Source organism: Lissotriton helveticus, chromosome 3_1 (genome assembly GCF_964261635.1).
Source record: "Lissotriton helveticus chromosome 3_1, aLisHel1.1, whole genome shotgun sequence".
In the NCBI taxonomy this organism is placed as follows: domain Eukaryota; kingdom Metazoa; phylum Chordata; class Amphibia; order Caudata; family Salamandridae; genus Lissotriton; species Lissotriton helveticus.
In genome coordinates, this window is record NC_136061.1 from 351,426,599 (window position 1) to 351,447,249 (window position 20,651).

The 20,651-nt window shown below is 46.0% G+C and overlaps 1 protein-coding gene across 3 annotated transcripts in view; it reads right to left on the bottom strand.

The window, feature by feature from the left end:
- Nucleotides 1-20,651, bottom strand: part of SSH2 (slingshot protein phosphatase 2) — an 810,994-nt gene that overhangs the window by 397,613 nt on the left and 392,730 nt on the right. For all 3 annotated transcript variants that reach the window (XM_078680015.1, XM_078680014.1, XM_078680017.1), the window contains one exon: nucleotides 7,260-7,303. In XM_078680015.1, the coding sequence (XP_078536141.1) occupies nucleotides 7,260-7,303 (44 nt within the window). The remainder of the gene's footprint in view (nucleotides 1-7,259; nucleotides 7,304-20,651) is intronic.

Genomic DNA, 20,651 nt, shown 5'->3' on the forward strand with positions numbered 1-20,651 from the left:
CGATCACGGCCGAAGACACCGCCTCGATCATGAAAAGCATCCACTCGGGGGCCCCCACCGACCCATGCCCCCCTCATATCTACCACAGAGCCGCGGCCGCCATTACACCCAAACTACAATGCACCATCAACACCACCTTCAAAACAGGCACCTTCCCAGACGACTAGAAGCGTGCAGAAGTCAGACCTCTGCTTAAGAAGCCCACAGCCGACCCCACCGACCTCAAGAACTATCGGCCCATCTCACTCCTCCCCTTCGCAGCTAAAGTTGCAGGGAAAACAGTCAACAGGAAACTGACATGATTCATTGAAGAGAACGCCGTCCTCAACCCGTCCCAATCCGGATTCCAAAGCAACCACAGCACAGAGACCGCCCTACTCGCCGCCACAGACGACATCCACACCCTCCTGGACCAAGGCCACTCAGCAGCCCTCATCCTACACGACCTATCAGCGGCGTTCAACACCGTGTCCCACCGCACACTAGTCGTCAGACTGCATAATGCAGGCATACAAGGAACAGCCCTGGACTGGATCCGATCATTCCTCACCAGAAGAAGCCAAAGGATCAGACTTCCACCCTTCCTCTCCGACCCCACGAAAATCCCCTGCGGAGTCCCACAGGGTTCATTCCTGAGCCCCACCCTCTTCAACATCTACATGGCCCCCCTTGCAGCCATCGTCCGACAACACAGCCTCAACATTGTATCCTACGCCGATGACACCCAGCTCATCCTCTCCTTCACCAAAGACCCACCACTGCCAAACTCAACTTCCAGAAAGAAATGCAAGACGTCGCAGACTGGATGAGCAACAGCTGCCTGAAGCTCAACGCTGAGAAGACCGAAGTCCTCGTCCTCGGTACCAACCCTTCTGCAAGTGACAACACCTGGTGGCCGACCACCCTCGGAAGCCCACCTACCCCCTCAGACAACGCCAAGAGACTCGGCATCATACTAGACTCATCACTCACCATGAACTGACAGGTCAACGCCGTCACCTCCAGCTGCTTCAACACCCTCCGCAAGACCTTCAAGTGGATCCCCCCTGAGTCAAGGTAGTCAGTCACACACTCATCACCAGCAGACTGGACTATGGAAATGCACTCCACGCAGGCAGCAAGTCCCTACTCTCCAAACTCCAGACAATACAAAATACCGCCGCCAGACTCATCCTCAGCAACCCCCGACACGAACACATCAGTCAACACCTACGATGTCTCAACTGGCTCCCTGTGGAGAAAAATATCACTTTCAAAATCCTCAAATGCCTACACAACAACGGACTCAAATACCTCAACGACAGAATCAACTTTCACGTACACAAAAGAAACCTCTGATATTCCAACCTCGCACTGGCCGAAACCCTGCGCATCCACAGAGCCAGAGCAGGCGGAAGATCCTTCTCTCACATTGCAGCCAAGACCTGCAACGAGCTACTGGTAGACATCAGACGCGCCCCCTCCCTGAACACCTTCAGGGAGACCCTCAATACCTGACTCTTCGGCTAAACAGAACTGTGGACCCCCACCCCTCAGCGCCTTGAGACCCTCACGGGTGAGTAGCGCGCTTACAATTCCCTGATTGATTGATTGAAAGTTAGAAACCAGAGGCAATTGTAAGAGACTAGGATGGACATAAGTTCATCACACTTACTTCAGGGTTTATGCCCTGAGTTTTCGGTGGTGACACGTCCCTAAGCACCGCACCCAGAGATATTTGAGAGAGCAAATACATTCGATCATATCAGAAGAGAAGCTCCAGACCCACTTTGAAAGATGTGAATAAAACAGAACTGGAGTCAAGGCATCAGGGTGGCATTGTATTTTTCCAGTGATGTAACATCCGGATGGAGCCAGTGCTCCTGCTGGCACAGTAAAGCTATGTCAGAAGTTACCGGATCCAGTCTAGTGCATGGAATATTCAAAGGTGAAGAATCTGCAGGTATAAGAAATCATCAGAAGTTCACTATACAAAAACACCTGTTATGTTACGGGAAATTTCAAGTCCTAATAGCTCACTGACTCCCGTCTAATCAACTTACTAGGTTTAGCACAACAGGAGAAAGGTCCCCTCGGTACAGTCTTTGTACTAAGAGAGGAGTAAAATCCTTTCTTTATATTTCACAGTATTAATAGGGGTAGACAATGTGGAACAAGTAATGATTTATGAGTTATTCACTACTTTAGTCCCAGTACAGCAATCAAGATGGCCGTGGCCGATTGTCCCAATGTTTTTTTGGTGTTTTTTTTTTTGCCAATGAGGTGACCTACTGTATGTTTAAGGGGCTAAATTTAATAAAGCAGAGTGTGGTACGCAGCCCACGGTCGGAGTTGTTATTAATGCATTTTTCATAGTGTAGCGTTCCTGCACCAAAGAAAATAAGGAGTGGAAGGCTCATTAATTTATATAACAGTGACAGAAACAATCCTGATCCAGCCTTCCACCACAGTACACACACATCTGCTTTCGCTGTTGTGATCCTGGCCTCCAGACATAGTCTTCTCTTTTACACGCTGATGCCAACACAAGGGGGACTGTAGGTGAGTGAGGTTTATTGAAGAGCATAATGGACTACAACCAGTTCAAGGATCTGTTTCTCACTTCAAGAAAGTCAAAGATACAAGCTCTACGCCAGATTCTATATCACGGTCATCTCGTCACTCATCTGGCCCTCAATTCCACAACCCCTTCTGCTTACTCTCGATTTTTGTTGTCACTTTTCTCCCAATTTTGTTTTTTGGAAAGAGCGGTTCTACATAGGTCAGCTGAAGGGACCGGGTTGCAACCTGGATCCGATGTCCTTTCCTGCTTTTGAGCTGGCATTTCCTCCTCTATCTTTTCTTCTTTTTATGTGGAGAGTGGGTGCCCCTCCTCACCCATGTTTTTTTCAGTGAACGAGGAGCGGAGGTATGACCCCTTATACCTCAGCTTCAACCCATGCCCCTCTCCTGTGGTTATTTGCTCATCTGTACTTGCCGCGCAGTGTTATTACCCCTCGCAATGCAGGAGTGAAGTGCCTGGCACCACACTATCTGCAGTGGAAAAGCGCTCCATACTAGTCAACAAAAGTATTCCTTTCCACAAATTTACATCTAGCTGGGGAACTGCATCTTAATAATCAGTTTGCATTTTATTTGAGTCCAGTCCCTAACCACTTCATAGAATACGCTTTGACGGCTCAACCACAACCACCAAGGAACAGTCTAGGAAACTCTTGGATTCTTGACTAACCTTTGCAAGCAACAGAATCCAAGGCCCTGGCAGAGTGAAGAGAAACAACACTACCAAACTTTGATCCTGCCCACAAAGTCCTAACTGCCCTAAGACCAGGAGAAAAAGTTCCCAACCATTATTAGAAACTGTTTTCGTTCAATTTTGTTCAGCAGTTAGCATCAACCCTACAGCTACAATTCAATTTCCAGCCCTAATCCACTGCAGTGACTTATACTCCAAATGAAGAACCAGAAAAGATGAGAGTCAAAAGGGTAACAGTTTCTCTGCATGCCTATAGTTAACCCCCAAAAAGGACCAAGTTAGCCTAAGCTCCTGGGGAAACCAGAAGACTTCTCTGGGATATATTCAACGCAGCTCATGCCTTAAATTCCATAAACGAGTAGTGAAAAAGTGCAAAATGGATCTGAATACTACAAGCAAGTGTACAATCTAATTGTGTGCTTAGCTTGTTCAGTTGCTGGATAGTAAAATCCAGCTGGAGTTTCAGAGTGTCCAGGAAAAATGTACACAGTCTCCACTAAGAGTTCCATACGTTTCTATTGTACCTAATGTTTATTTAATGTGTAAACATACATTTGTAGACCATGGCTTACAAAGAAATATAAAAACAAAAAATTTACTATAGGAATTTTTTTCCTTAGATATACTCATTGATAGCCGCACTGGATTTTAGTTTTCATTGGCTGAACAAGCCCAGTGCTATCTATGAGTAGTCCAAGAAAAGGGTCACGATCAATCCCCTGAAGTCAAACAATATGGCAAATTGTGAAGCAAAGAGGCATTACTGCTGCACCCACAGTAAGGTTGCCAGCACCATCCAAGAATACAAATTGCAAATACTGTGTTCAGTGACCAATGACCATTTATGTGATAGGTCTTACACAAACACAGAAAACAAAATCCTAAAACAAATTCCCCGCATCGAAGCTAAATAACAATGTAATGGATGCCTTAGCTTTTAATGGGGCACTATGAGAGCTGAGGTCTCCGGGAGACATGCTTCAGAGACGTCCCCAGGGTTGGATTGGGATTGAAAATCGGCCCGGGCACGCAAAAAAAATCGGCCCATATTTGCATAATGCCTGTCCTCAAATGACTGCTTCGGCGTAGTCTTATAAGAAAAAAGTGAGGGTAAAAAAAAATAGACACGTTAGTTTACACTGCTGAAACACACCTGGAAACAAGTGAGGCCAATTCTACTCAGGCCCCCTCAGTATGTGCACACGTTAATGGGCCGGCCAGCGAGACAAAGGGTGTGATACCTCTGCCTGTTGCTAAACAGGAGGTAACGAGCGCCCATCTGCCTATAGAAAGGCCACTCAGACACCCACTGGGACGCTAGTTGTTCGACCAATGGAGACAGCGCCCAAATCGGCCCCCAGACTGCTCAAAAATGCAGCCCACAGCAAGAACTCGGACACTGGCCTCTTGGGCATTGCCGGAATGCCCGTGTTACCAATCCGACGCTGGACGTCCCTGCCTTGGGACACACTAGGTTGCGTTCCTAGTGCGTTCCTAGTGCACTGGCAGAGGTAGACAGTAAACCAAGCCACCATCGTGCTCTGTTGGCTGGGGTTCAAAGGTGTCAGCTGCCCTTTAATCCTTGAGGGCTCGGCAGAGTTATTTTTAGGTCTCATAGTGAAGCAGCAAGTTTGTGTTTACACTCCTTTAGAAGGTGAAATTTGCACTCACGCCATCTTTAAACTGAAAATTGGACACATTAATAAACTAGAGAATTGTGTACATCCCTCCCTCTGATTGACACATGCATAAAGCAGTGTGCACCGAGATGGGGAAACAAAGCACAAACACAGAATTTGAAACTATCGTTTGAACCTGTAGAGCACCCTTCTTAGCAGACTAGTGGGTGCTAGGTTCTTACAATTATTTTAAGACTCTTTACACGCTTTCACCAACTATCTGATAAAGAAAGATTTTCTGATATTACCACTATATAATGACCCCCTAAGTCTGATAATCATATCGAAAAGGGTTTGTTTTATATTTCCAGCACATTGCCGCCTTATCGTCACTCTAGTCCACACTGCCTGCAACGCCTAAGCTTCTCCTATACGTTTCACTAGCTGAGCCGGAGGAAAGGAACAATGAGCAACCGTGCCAGAGGAGCAGAAAGGGAAGCGACCAGGAGGCGTTTATAAAGATGTTGGAGGTAGCTATCTGTAGACATTTAGCTTTCTCTGTGAGTGACGGAAGACCCGACCTCTTTGCCTGTAGACAAAACTTAGGAGCTCATTCCAAATGCTTTGGTTTTGGTGCCATAACATCGGCTGTACTTAGTGGCACCGTTGGGTTTGATATTCCCTTCCGACCTAGTTTTTCTGCTCAGAATGAGGGATAACATGCAGTTTTGGAATTTTGCGCCCCTGATACTGAAGATTTTTCCTCCTTTCCAGCAATTTTTTAGATCACATTTCAAAAGGTTTTCCTGGTTAAATGTGAAGGGGAAAATATTGAATGCGCAGCAAACCCTACAAAATTAGAATCTCAATTTGGCTGCAAACTCCGATTTGCACTCTACTTGGGATGTATATGGGATTCAAAAAGAAACCCTTAGACATCAATTTTTGAAATTGGGATTTGATTACACTGCTAAGTGTGAAATATTTAAAACAATTGCGCCTATATAGGTCTGACATTTAGGACTACCTTGCTACAGTGGGGCAGGCAAAAAGTGTGAACAGGTATAGATTGTTCTAAACACATTTCCGACTTGGTGTCACATCATGAATAAGTGCTGGAATCAGAATCCGCTAGATAATCACAGAATGGTAGCATTGATCATATGTATATAATTCAGAAATTGACAAGTTCTTGAAAGTAACAAGTTTGTGTTCAAAGGGTCTTTTCCTTTACTCCCCACAACACACATCACCACATAGTTTAACAGCATGATCTGGCGATGGTTACTCTACTGCCGTTAGCACTGCTCGTTAAGGATTCCTGATGTACTGACATTGATCAACAAGAACTCTGAACTATTGTAAACAAAGACAGTTATTTGTGTATGTATGTACATAAAATAATATGTAGGGACACATCACTTTAGAAATTAGCGCAACAAGGTGTGATCAGAGGATGGCAAACACAACACTGGGTTATCAGAAGGATATCGGAGGGTGCAGCATTTTCGTCGCAGTTTAATGGAGCTGGAGGACATTAATGCAACAGCAGCAGGGCGCACAAACCTTCAAGAGGCTTGTTCATCCCCACAGATTTGGAACACTTGAAGGACCGCAACAGGTGGGTGTAGACTGAAAGATGATGAGTCCTTGTTTGTCATCAGATTGCAATATACAGATCTAAACGTGTCAGTCTGTGGAGCTGACCTGCATCCTGCCAAACCTGAAACGTTCGAGCGTCCTACAAGCTGCACAGTGATAGGTATATAAATATGAACAGCGGTGATAGGAGACTTTGGTTCATACAACACATCCTCTCCAGATAATAATATACAGTGTTCCAAAAGAGTACTGAATAAACTCTGCCTGTATAGGGTACTCGGCAAGATGAACATTAGGAGACTGAGCTGTAGCACAGTGCAGATTGCATCTTCTGTGAACTACACAAAACATCTGTCTAGGGCAGCTAAGAAGTCCCTGCAAACTGCAGCTCGAATGCTTATATACACTGAATTAGCCTGGGACAGGGAAAGTGGTCTGAAGCATGGCACATCCTAAGTTGCACACAATACATGCACGATTAGAAAGGCTCTATTGGAAAAAAAAGAGTCCATCCAGGGGCAATGTGAAAGAGCCCTGCATAGTGCCCTGGTATCAGTTAACCTCCTGCACATCATACAAGAGAGGATCCGCAACACAGATCAAAAATCGATACCCAGATGCTCCTTCAAACAACTTCAAATTCTCCTCACGGGTGACCCTTCCAAAATCAAGCCCCATGCACGTGGAACCGACAGAAACATTACCATCTTCAAACATTAAAATGACCAGTCAAACCTGGTTCTGGACACACATGAAAATACCTGATCTGAACACATGCTTACCTGCGGGGCTGCGACCGGCATTCTTCCTCTGCACTGTCCGCCTCCTGCAAAGACAGAAGAACACACACCTTTATATGGCTGTATGTTTTTGGGATAAACGCATGCACACAGAGGGCATTAGGTTTGTGTGCTCTGAACAAAAACAAAGCATGCAAAACCAAAGGTAGCTTCAGTTGTGAGGTTTGTCGTTAGCTGGTCTACAGTTAACACCTTATAAAGGCAATTATCTGTTGTCACAATGCCAAGGATCCATACTCTTTGCCATTTGTCCCTTCCCTTTCTGTGCCCAGTTTAAGGTCCAAATAAGACTTGACAATTCTTTCCAAAGTGCAAGTATGTCAGGTTTTTATTCCTGAACATGTTCAGGGTAAGAGCACCTAACTTTATCAAGGGCAACATTTGCTGCCTTACCTACTGAACCAGGATGTTGGATGCTAATGCCAACAGGGGTCAATTAGAGCTCCCCTGTGGGATACAGACCGATGAAGATACATACCATTGACCAACAATCTGTGTCAGCTCACAGTGAGACACCTGCACATTGAAGTGAGGAACACATACAACAGACTTTGCCAGCCAGCATACTGAAACAAGTATTGGCAAAGCCAACAGGTTGCACTTTTTTAGACCTAATGGCTGCACCAATGCACAGCATCAGCAAATAATAAGAAAAAAAACAGAATGATGTGGCCACTGTTACCGATCGTGTCATTTTCCAATTGTGTACATGCGTTACTACACAAGCATTCCCTCAGAGACAAGTTGAATCGTACTATTTCACAAAGTGAACACCACACAGTTTAGGAGAACCCGGGAAAGCCGGATATGAGATAATTCTGGAATTGCACTTCGTCCTTTGGGGCACATGAAAGGAATTGCCCCCTCAGGAGTAAAGGTGCAACCAGTAATTTCTAGAGCCCAGACATCCGAAACCAGGTGGCAAGATACCAAGCACAATAACACAGACAACTTTGCCAATAACTGCCTTCTAGAAAGATATTTATTCAAAGGCCAGGAGAAGAAGAGATTCAATACTTTGTGAACATCCCAAAGCACAGAGTGTCTCAGTTCTGGAGGAAGAGACAACCTGATACCCCTGAGAAGCTTCCGGACCAATGGATATTCACCAACTGGATGGCCCCCATGTGGGCATGTCCTGCAGAGATTGGGGACCTGAAGGTGTTGACCAAAATATAGGCCAATCCTTCCTCCGCCAGAGAAGCCAAAAAATGTACGATGTATACAGCATTTGCCCCCATGGGATTAAAGTATTGCTGCTGACACCAACCCAACCATTGAGAGCAGGCCTAGCGGTACTGTTTAACGCTAATGTCCGCTCAAGTCTGGGACAGGAGATTGGCAGCTGTGCGCAAAAGCCCTGGGACTTGCTAGCGTGATCTGTAACCCTCCACACCATAAGCTGGAGGGATCCACTGACCACCAGTGGGTGGGGATTCCCCGAGGGATCCCCGAGGAGAAATTGTTGGTGGGGTAGACAGATTGGAAAATCTCAAGAACGTTCCAGGAGAACTGGAAACCAGACTTGCGAATTCCAAGTCGGAGATACTACCACCAGGTTCTCTAGCTGATGGAAAGTCTGTGCCATGAGTCTCATTAGCAACGCAAAAGGATGGGAAGGCATAACTCGTTTCCATGGACCAGTCTTGGAGAAAGGCATTGGTCGCTATTGCTTTGGGATGTGGTCTCCAACTGAAAAACAGCGGCAGTCGACAGTCCAGTTGGGACGCAAAAAGATAGACTTTTAGAGGACCAGCAACAACTTAACAGATTCTGAAACACATGTGGAGTCAGTTTCCACAAGCTCATGTCCTTGAGGTGACAAGATTGCAAATCTGCCACTTAGTTATCTGAGCCCGGGAGATGATCTGCCACCACTGACACATGATGGTCGAGGTAATATTCCCAGAAACTCTTCGCCAGAGCTCTGGAGCACGTACCTCCCAGATGGTTGATGTATCAGACTGCCGCTCCATTGTCCATTTTCAAAAGTACACAGCACTTGGCCCGTTCTCTTGTCCAACATTTCACCACAAAACAGCCCTCCATCAGCTTCAGGCAATTGATTTACAGGGCCTGCTCGGACACAGACTACCTGCCTTCATTGGCAAATTCCCCACAACGTGCCACCACTATAGCTCATCCTTGGCCTCATCCGAGAGTGGGACCTGCTGGGAGTAAGTGTGGCTGCATCGCTGGTGGGACGCCTTCAGGCGTTAAAGGGCCCGGAAGTGGAGAGGGCCCAGAAAAATGGACAGAAGGCCGACTACCCTCACGAACTGTTGGAGAGGAGTCGATGGCCTTGCCAGGGATCTGCAAAATTAGTGTTAGATTTTAGCCATTTTCCTGGACGGTGGTCAGGGAAATGGCCCTAAGGCCAGGAGTTTGTGAATCTCCCTGTGGATAAGAGCGGCCTCCCTGCCCGAGAAGGCAATTGCTGAAGGTGGGAACGACTGGAAGGGGGATCCGTAAAAGTATGTGGAAGCCCTTGTAATGTCTGCAGGACCTAAGCACTGGTAGCAAGAGCCCTCCAAATGTGTACGAAATGTGCCAACCTGCCCCCCCAAGCTGTTGTGAGAAATAAACTGCAGATTCACCATGGGATTGGTGGACGAGCCTTCTACGCTGAGACCGCCTTGGGAAAATCTGTGCTTCGGATATCCCTTTGTAAGGTAGAATCCACCGAAGCGGCAGGGTTCTGCTATTATCCTCTTTTTGTTAAGTATGGCTTCTAAATATGGCTGCATTGGAGATGGTTGAAGGTGCGATCTTTGCAGATTGATGGTAAACCCTAGTTGGGGTAATAGGGTTAGCGTCTGTTGTGTATGCTGTTTGCAAAAAGGGAGAGATTTGCTTTTATGAGCCAATCGCCCACACAAGGAAACATATGTAGGTTTGCCTACACATATATAATGCCACTACTGCTAGGCATTTTGGGAATACCCGTAGTGCAGTGGTGACTCCAAAGGGAAGAACCTTGAATTGATCATGTTTTCCTTGGAAGACAAATCGTAGGTATTTCCCATGTGAGGGATGTATGGGATATGTGGAAATATGCATCCATTAGGTATAAAGCAGCCATGAAGTCTCCTTTTTGTAAAAGTCACTCTCCAGCCAGTGATTCCACTATGTGGAAGTGTTCTGATAGGATATAATGATTTAGTGGTCTGTGGTCGAGAATGGGTCGAAGTGAGCCATCTTTTTTAGGAATGAGGAAATATAATGAATATACCCCTGTTCCGTGATATTGTTTTCGGACTGGTTCTATAGCCCCTTTGAGTAATAGAGCAGATATCTCCTGTTGGAGGAGAGATTGGGGATTTATGGATAGTTTGTGTTTCCAAGGTGGAATATTTGGAGGAATTCAGGTGAGCTCCAGACAATAACCATGTTGGATAATGTCCAACACCCACTGATCTTTTGTGATGTTTTTCTACGCCAGAAATAATTTTTGAAGACACCCCACAACAGGTGTTAAGTGGTTGGGGGAATGCTGAAAAATTCATTGTTTAGGGTTTGTATTTGGGTTGCGGGTACTATTTCCACGACCGCAGCCCTTGAAATTATTTCTTCTGTATGCTCCCAGAAAAAGGTTTTAGCAGTGAAGGATTGTCTCGGATTTTTATAGGAAGATCCTCTGGTGACGGTGGAGGCAGACCAGCACCGTGTTTGAAATTGGGCCTACGAAAAGAACACTCGATATGAGGGAGGTTGTAAGGCCCCCATTGATTTAGCATCAAAAGAGTCCCTTTTCAGTTTTTTAAGGGCTGTATCTACATGAGGGCCAAAAGAGGTGCTCCTTGTCAAAGGGGAGATTAAGAATTGCCTCATTAACAATTTCATAACCCCTTTTCTTGTATTCATCTGGGAGATGCTGGAGGAGTCCCTCCATTTCATCCCAAGGAGCCCAGTCTTAATAAAAGATCTTGACTGTTGGCAATGCGCCACTGATTAGTAGATTATGCTGCTATCCTTTTGCCTGAGGCATCCATTCATTCTGACTCCTGTCTTGGGGAGGTGCATCCACAGTTGTTTGGGAGTTTGTTCTTTTGCGTGCATTGGTGGTTCTATGTCATAGCATCCCAAGCATCCTCAGGATGTGTGTCCTCTGATATATTATGGTCCTCATCTTTGAGGGGATATGGTGTCTGCTTCAAGATCTTGTGGTGAATCAGGTGGAGGAGTGGCTGCTGGGTTTGATGATGTAGGCATGAAAATGTATAAAGGGCCAGTAGCAATATCCTTATTATTCTTTTTGATAAATAGCAAGGGAATGTCTATAGCTTCTTCAAAAGCTTACTGATTTTCAGAGGAGTGGTATTTGCCGGCTGAACAATTGTTTTCTTAGTTCTGGGTTGATTTTTCAATGTTTCTTGCCTCGGATCATGCCATTCCTGCATAACATCGAGGATCGGTTCGGGTCTGTTCGGTCCGGGTCTGAATGTGTAACATTTTGGAGACGAAGATTGTTTCGGTTTCGGTGTCGGTGTCGGTGTGGTCAGACCCGAAGCACCATGAGTTTTGTCTTTCGAAACCGAAGTGGATATTCGATGAGATGCTGTATCGGGCTTTGAGAAAGTAGAAGTCACTGCTGTAGGCCGAGATTTCAGTGCTGATCCTGAGGGCGAGGCTTCTGAATGTATATGTTGGTGCGCCCCATAGCTTTTCTGCAGTGGCGGACCTTATTTTGCTTGGAACTGATATTTTTCTCTTTGGATCGGGGATAATTTTACTCGCGGTCTGATTTTTTTTTTAGCAGACTCGCGAATGGCTGAATGTTGTTTCATGTCTAAACCGGAGTCGGAATCATGGAGGGACAAGGATTCCTCTTGTGCTGCTGATGCCTCGTCTTACGCCTGTCGACCGAAGATGTCCTGTGAGTCATCTGATTGTCTGAGAAGCATTTGGCGATGGGCACGTCGACCCCAAAGTGTCTTTTTGCACCTAAAAGATTTACAGGCCTCACAGGTATCCTGTTGATGGTCGAGTGATAGGCATAGATTGCCAACTGAATGTTGGTGAGTGTGGGATTATTTGGAGTAGAACTTCGGACAGAAAAGTAACAGAGTATGTTCTATCAGCAGCTCATTCTCTGAAAATTATGCTGAAGTAGAAGAGGCGTGACCAGGCATGGCCCATAGGCTGTGGAAGCAATTCATAGAACATAATGCACAAATGTGTTATTTGCTCAGAACGCAAGAGTAAATACGCAATTGAGACAATAGCATCAATCTACTAGCGAACCAAAAAAATTGGAGTGCGAGAGATTACCTCCGAACCCATTGGCGGAAAAAAACGATCTAGCAATGGAGTCAATGCCCATGTGCAGTATCACCAACAGGAGGAGTCACACAGCATTGTGACTCAAAGAACTACTTCGAAGAAAAGCAACTTGTAATTATACGAGCCCAACACTAGATGGTGAACGTATGCACAGCATGTGTATCTATAGCACACATGATGTTATACCTTCCGTGACTAATTTCAAGGCTGTAAAGAAGAGTGCCACACAAGTCAACAAACGGTAAGGAATGAGCAGGCTCCAAGCCCTTTTTGTTAACAACAGTGTCTCGCACACAAACGCATGCTTTCGCTGGTTCGATCCTACGGATGCACACACCTCCACCCATACGTAGAAAGTGAAAAAGGGCCCCAGAGTTTCACATGTCTCACTGATATTCATTGGGTCTGGGCAGAATGGGGCCCCATTATGTGTTTGGGGGCCCCTGAAGGGATTGCCCCAACCCACTGTGCTACAAGGGCTGTAGGGCCAGCGGTACATCCGTCGCGAATGAGCCTGGTCTCTTAGTGAACCACTGCGTGTGTTCATAGGAGCGGTGGGCATTCGTGGATTCAGCTACCTTTCCATGGTGCTTCTAGTGGCCCATATCACTCAAAACAGACACTGTGGTAGAGATTTCTTGGTGCTAACAATGAACGCATGCCGATTAGCAAGAATACAAAATGTATATTATAAGTCCAAAAACATTTATAAAATTCCAGAAAATTAGCTATGTAGAAGACCTGATACTTCTGAGAACCCGAATCTGAAAATTCGGTCTAGAACCAGTTGTTGGGGTTGTTTGTTTTGCAAAGGTAAAGGGATATGGTAGACGTCAAGGTTTACTTCTTCAGCCAGTATGAGAAACCCGTCTGGATTTCCTACCTTTTATGAATACACCTTTAACTATTAAACGGAGTTCTAAAATCCTTGATAACAATCTAATATGATGTTAGCCTTTCAACCAAGTGGAACAAAGGTAAGGGGCTACAGGTACAAAAGTAGCTTGATAGGGGTGTGACTTTAATTCCTCAATACAGATGAAATCATCAGAAAACACAGAGGTCTCTAGCTTTTAACCCAGAGATAGATGGCCCCTCCACAAAAATACTGACTTCCACAACCCCTGCTTTGGATAAAGAAGACAGCTCAGATCCTATCCTTCAGCACCCTATAGGCTAGGCCACATCCGTGCTAACTAACAATTGTTAGGTCTCGGACTATTTCCATTCCGCAGGAATGGAATAGGACAAGTCTATAGCAGTGAAACCAAGAGTTTCACCATTAGCCCAAAAAAGAGGTTTTTCACGAGTGCATGTGCTCTCGTGCACGAGCTTGCCCGAGCCTTCTGCCTGCCTCCTGCCTTGAAGGCAATCTGCTTCTCCGCCCCCTGCTGTTCCCTCCCACTCGCTCGCACATCAAAGGCTGCTAAGTACATGACAGAATTCACAAGACTGACTGGAAAGGCTGGAAGCAGCAGACATTCTTAAGTGAAAATTAGTGACCATCACGCTTGACTTTCCATGTATCAGCGTTGGATTCTTGCACTACCGACCGGTGTGAGTGCGTTGAGGTTTCACATGCTTTACTCTCCTTAATTATCCCTCCATTAACGCGCACAAATGTATGTGTTCATCCCATCCTAGTGCCAAAGTCTGCCTTCGTGTACGTCTTTAGGGTGCGCTTGAATTCCACCAAGGCACTCTTTGTCAGCTGCCCTTTGCTTCATTTCTCAGCTGCCTCCTCTTCCCCCATTGCTTGTTTTAGGCTTACTCGAAGAGTGCTTTCAAATTAATTAATTTACGGCTAGGGCTAGGCAAACAATCACAATCAGCAGCACACAAAAATATTTTTAAAAAACCAGTGAAAGTCACTGAGCAGTTCGTTTTTTATCACTGAGCGCATTGTTTTAGAGCAAATAAAGGCACAAACAGCGACTGAAAGGTTGAGCACAGTATTTTCGCCCGCTGTAAAGTAAGAGATAGCCAGTGCTTAATTTGAGGCGGTGATTCCATGTGGGGCCATCGGCACACACTTTGGGGACCGGTACCTATATTTCCTCATCAGACTTAAAGCGCCACTCTTGGCCTCCTCTTTTACAAATTAAGCACTTAAAGTTTTCCAGGTTAGAGTTTATACGGAAACCACTTTATCAAGACGCATTTAATTAAAAAATGTGTTGTTTTGCAAAGTACCCCCTTTGATGCGGGCTAAAAAGTGTCATAAATTGTGAGTAGGGGCCCAAAAGGACCGTGGCCCCATAAAGTAAAAGTAGTTTCCTGCCACTCCATGACTTATTTTTAGGTCTCGGATCACACACAGTTCAAGTGTGACGGGCGCGCTCTCCGTTTGGCAGCCTGCGGCCACTGACAGCAGAAAAGTGCTTTGATCTATATCACTCCCCTCTCCCACTCCCTCCTCCCACTTGCTCCTGCTGAGCCTCACAAAGTGTTTGCATCTCAGCCACAGACTTCCTGGCTCGCACGCATTACGCTAAAAAACCTTTTACGTTCACACAGAGCCTTTCCAATGCAATTTCAAAGGTTTCCTACTGCGCTGTCACACAAACACTGCGCTGCCTCACACACAAACTGCACTGGGAGACACACACTGCACTGCCTCACACACGCACTGCGCTGTTACAAACTGCACTGAGACACACACTGCACTTCCTCACACACACACTGCGTTGCATCTCACACACACTGCCCTGCATCACCCACACACTGCCCTACATCACCCACACACTGCGCTGCCTCACACACACACACTGAGCTGCCTCACACACATACACTGCACTGCCTCACACACACTACGCTGCCTCACACACACACTACGCTGCCTCACACACATACACACACTGCGCTGCCTCAGACACACACACTGCGCTGCCTCAGACACACACACTGCGCTGCCTCACACACACGCACTGCGCTGCCTCACACGCACTGCGCTGCCTCACACACACACACTGCGCTGCCTCACACACACACACCTCGCTGCCTCACACACACACTGCGCTGCCTCACACACACACTGCGCTGCCTCACACACACACTGCGCTGCCTCACACACACACACAGCAATGTCTCACACTACGCAGTCACACACTGCTGTGTGTCACTCACACTGTCCTATCACACACAAACTGCACTGTGAGACACACACTACACTGCCTCACACACACTGCGCTGCCTCACACACACTGCGCTGCCTCACACACACTGCGCTACCTCACACACACTGCGCTGCCGCACACACACAGACACTGCGCTGCCTCACACACACACTGCGTTGCATCTCACACACACTGCGTTGCATCTCACACACACTGCGTTGCATCTCACACACACTGCCCTGCATCACCCACACACTGCGCTGCCTCACACACACACACTGCGCTGCCTCACACACACACACTGCGCTGCCTCACACACACTACGCTGCCTCACACACACACTGTGCTGCCTCAGACACACACACTGCGCTGCCTCAGACACACACACTGCGCTGCCTCAGACACACACACTGCGCTGCCTCACACACACACACTGCGCCGCCTCACACACACACACTGCGCTGCCTCACACACACACTGCGCTGCCTCACACACTGCGCTGCCTCACACACACACACTGCGCTGCCTCACACACACACACTGCGCTGCCTCACACACACTGCGCTGCCTCACACACACACTGCGCTGCCTCACACACACACTGCGCTGCCTCACACACACAGCAATGTCTCGCATACACAGCAATGTCTCACACACACACACACACTGTGCTGCCTCACACACACACTGCGCTGCCTCTCACACACACTGCGCTGCCTCACTGCTGTGTGTCACTCACACTGTCCTATCACACACAAACTGCACTGTGAGACACACACTGCGCTGCCTCACACACACTGCGCTGCCTCACACACACTGCGCTGCCTCACACACACACACTGCGCTGCCTCACACACACACACTGCGCTGCCTCACACACACTGCGCTGCCTCGCATACACTGCGCTGCCTCGCATACACTGCGCTACCTCACACACACTGCGCTGCCTCACACACACACTGCGCTGCCTCACACACACACTGCGCTGCCTCACACACACACTGCGCTGCCTCACACACACTGCGCTGCCTCACACACACACTGCGCTGTCTCACACACACACTGCGCTGTCTCACACACACACTGCGCTGCCTCACACACACACACTGCGCTGTCACACACACACTGCGCTGTCACACACACACTGCGCTGTCACACACACACTGCGCTGTCACACACACACAGCAATGTCACACACACACAGCAATGTCTCACACTGCGCAGTCACACACTGCTGTGTACATACATATATACATACATCTGCATAACACTATAAATACAAATATACATGCATGCATACATATATGCAGACATATGCATCTTATGTACATAACGGTTTGAAAACCCATAACAGTCAGTGCCATACAATTACACGCCTCATACTTACACTCTACTCAATGCAACATAAATACACAACATATAATCACATACAGTTCCACATAATTATATGCTACATAATTACAGTGATCTCAATGCAACATGCACTCCAAATACCACTCAGTACCACATAATTACAAACCACATATTTACTATACTGAATGCAACATACACTCCACACAATACCACTCAATGCAACATGCTGATATAATACATAATTACACTGCCTCAATCCAACATACACTACAAATAATACCACTCAGTGACACATAATTACACACCTCATGTTTACACACAACTCAATGCAAAATAAATACACTCCACATCATACCACACAGTGCCACATAATTATATGCTACATCATACCACTGCACTCAATGCGCAATGTACACCAAATAACACTCAGTGCCACATAATTAAACACCACATTATTATATACTACTAAATACAACACACACTCCACACAATACCACTCAGTGCAACATATGTATATGCTACATAATTACACTACACTCAATGCAACATAGACTCCAAATAATACCACTCAATGCCACATTATTACATGCCACATAATTACACTCTACTGAATCCAACACACACTCCACACAATACCACCCAGTGCCACATAATTATATGCTACATAATTACACTTCAATCAATGCAACAAAAATGCACTCCACATATTAACACTCAGTGCCACATAATTACATACCACATGTTTACACTCTACTCAATAAAACTTAAATACACCCCTAATACCACTCAGTGCCACACACTTACAAGCCACATTATTACACTCTACTCAATACAACATAAATACTACCACAAAAATACCACTCGGTACCACAAAATTACACTCCACATATTTACACTCTACTCAATGCAACATACATGCACTCAACATAAAGCCACTCTGTACACATAATTACACATCACACATTTACTGTACTCTATAAAACATACATACGCTCCACATACCTGTCACATTTGCTAACGTTTAAGCTATTGGCATTATAAATGCCTTTGCTATTAATTTATCTATTTTCTAAAACACATAAATAAAAAAAATTCGATTAACAATTCGAATAGTTCACACTTTCCTAATGCGAGACCTATTGCATTGCAAATGCTTGTTTTTCACAGTAGTTTTGTTTCTGCTACAAACAATCATGCTCTTAATGCTACGCATTGAAGAGCTGCACAAAGGAAAGATTAGAGAAGCACACGTCACCTGGCAGATGATGAAGCATGCACCAAAAGAGCGGGTGAGACCTCTCCTACCAATAGCTCTGTATTTTCTCATGCTCTCATGTTAATGTTAATTACATTTGTAGAGCGCAGCTGCTACCTGGAGGTGTCCTGGCACTGGGGTGAAGAACTCGAGAATCATAAGAAGTATGTTGCACGGGCTAGTCTGTGAACAACCATGTTTTTAGAGCCTTCCTGAATGCCATGAGATTTGTCATGCGCCTTAGATGTATTGGAAGGGTATTCCATGTCTTGGCAGCATTGGCAATAAAACTTCTACCGCCCCAGTTTGCTTTTCTTGTCTGGGGTAACATCACCAATTTAGGACCGGTGTGCTCTTTTAGGTGAGTACCAACGGAAGTGTTGTTTTTAAAAATCTGGGCCTGTTCCCTGAAGGGCTTCGAAAACCAGACACAGCGCCTTAAATTGGGTGCGCTTCCGAATAGGTAGGCAGTGAAGTTTTTTTATCTCTGTTTTAACCAATGCATATTTTGGGGTGCCGGTAAGGAGTCTGGCCGCTGCATTTTGCAGCATTTGTAGTTTATTCATTGCTCCTTCATGTAACTTGAGGTAAAGACTGTTGCAATAGTCTAACCTCGACATTACCAGTGCTGTAACTACTGTCTGTTGTGCGTCATTAGGTAGTAGCGGCATTATTTTCTTGCATGATCTGATAATGTACGAAGTGGAAGATGCCACGAAGTTCACCTGGCCCTTGAAACTAAGAGTATCATCAATCCATACTCCTAGGTTTTTAACCTTTCTAGTTGGGGAGGGCAGTGGTCCTAGGGAGTTTGCCCAACAGTAGGGGCAATATTGACTCCCGTTTCCAGTCTTTCAGGAAGTATCCTTCTGTGTGCATTAAGTTGAAGATAGATGTCAGCTTACCCGGTACTATCTTTGACGCTTGTTTAACTATTTCATGTAGTACATAACTTGTTTTTTTGTCCCTGATAAAACTCAGGGTGATGATCGCTGCTATACCAGTTGTGTGTTAAGTGTCACCTGGAAATGCCAGACAAAATTAACATAGGCACTATTATATGTGATAAGCAATAATCTAGATCTACGTTTACTATGATCCATGCGTACTTACTACTACTAAAGACCAAGACCACATTGAGGATCACTTCATGGAAAACAGGTTTTGTCTGGTCTTGAAAACAAGAGTACTGGAGAAAATGTGTTTAAACTGTGCTTAGGTAATCAGCAATATAAATTCCTTGGGCGTCAGGCTGGATCCGGAAATTTTATGCAAGCAGTACGCCTGTGCGCCAGAGGTAGCATCTTTCCGTTCCACGTGGCATTGGCAGTGTCTTCTGCAACAGAAGTGACATGTCGGCAAGGAATCTGTGGCTAGATAGAGTCTCTACCACATAAGGCGTTACCGAAGGTAAGTAACTTGTGCACCTGATAGAGACTTCTAGTCACAGGTTCTTTACCTTAGAATATATATCCAAGCAATACCTCCCTGGAGGTGGGTCTTCGAAACTGTTTCACACTAGAAAGTCCTGTAGGACCGAACAAGCAAAGTGCCAGACTATCTGGGCAGTAATGCTTCGAGAATGTGTGTAGAGATGCCCAAGTTGGTGTCTGGCAGACATCAAGGACCGGAACTCTGTGTGCTGACACAGTGATCACAGCCTTAGCTCCGAGCACGCAAATACTCATTGAGTTGATTCTTGGCCAGTGCATACCAGATCCTAATGTAGACCATGATCCATCAGAAGATGGCCCATTTTTGCACGGCCTTTGCCTTCTTCGCTCCGACATACCCACAAAGAGTTGGTTATCAAACCGGAACTCTTTTGTGCAGTCAAGGTATAAAACACAATGCTCTTTTTGGGTCCAGGCAATGAATTTGCTCCTCTTCCTTAGTGTAAAAGGTAGGCAGGGTAATGGACTGGCCTACATAAAAAGGGAGTGACGAATTTCCGCATAAAGGGAGCTCTAGTTTGTAGAACCAGCTTGTCTGGGTAGATGTTAAAGTAAGGAGACTTGGATGACAAAGCCTGAAGCTCACTGGTGCTCTGGGCAGATATTATTGCCACTAAGAAGGCCATCTTGATGGTGTGGAGAGTTATGTAGTGGCTCAAAGGGAGCACACGTCAGAAATGTTAGGGCGAGATTGAGGTTCCACTGAAGCACGATGAAGGGCAAAGGTGGAAGCATTTGGAAAACCTTTCAAGAACCTATTTACAGAAGGGGATTTGAACAGGGATGGCTGATCTGGCAACCGCAGAAAGGCAGAGATAGCAGAAATATAGACTTTAGGGTGGCCAAAACAGCCCTGCTGGGCAAGAGAAAGGATAAAAAGAAGGGCCTGAGAGATGGGAGCAGAAAGAGGGTC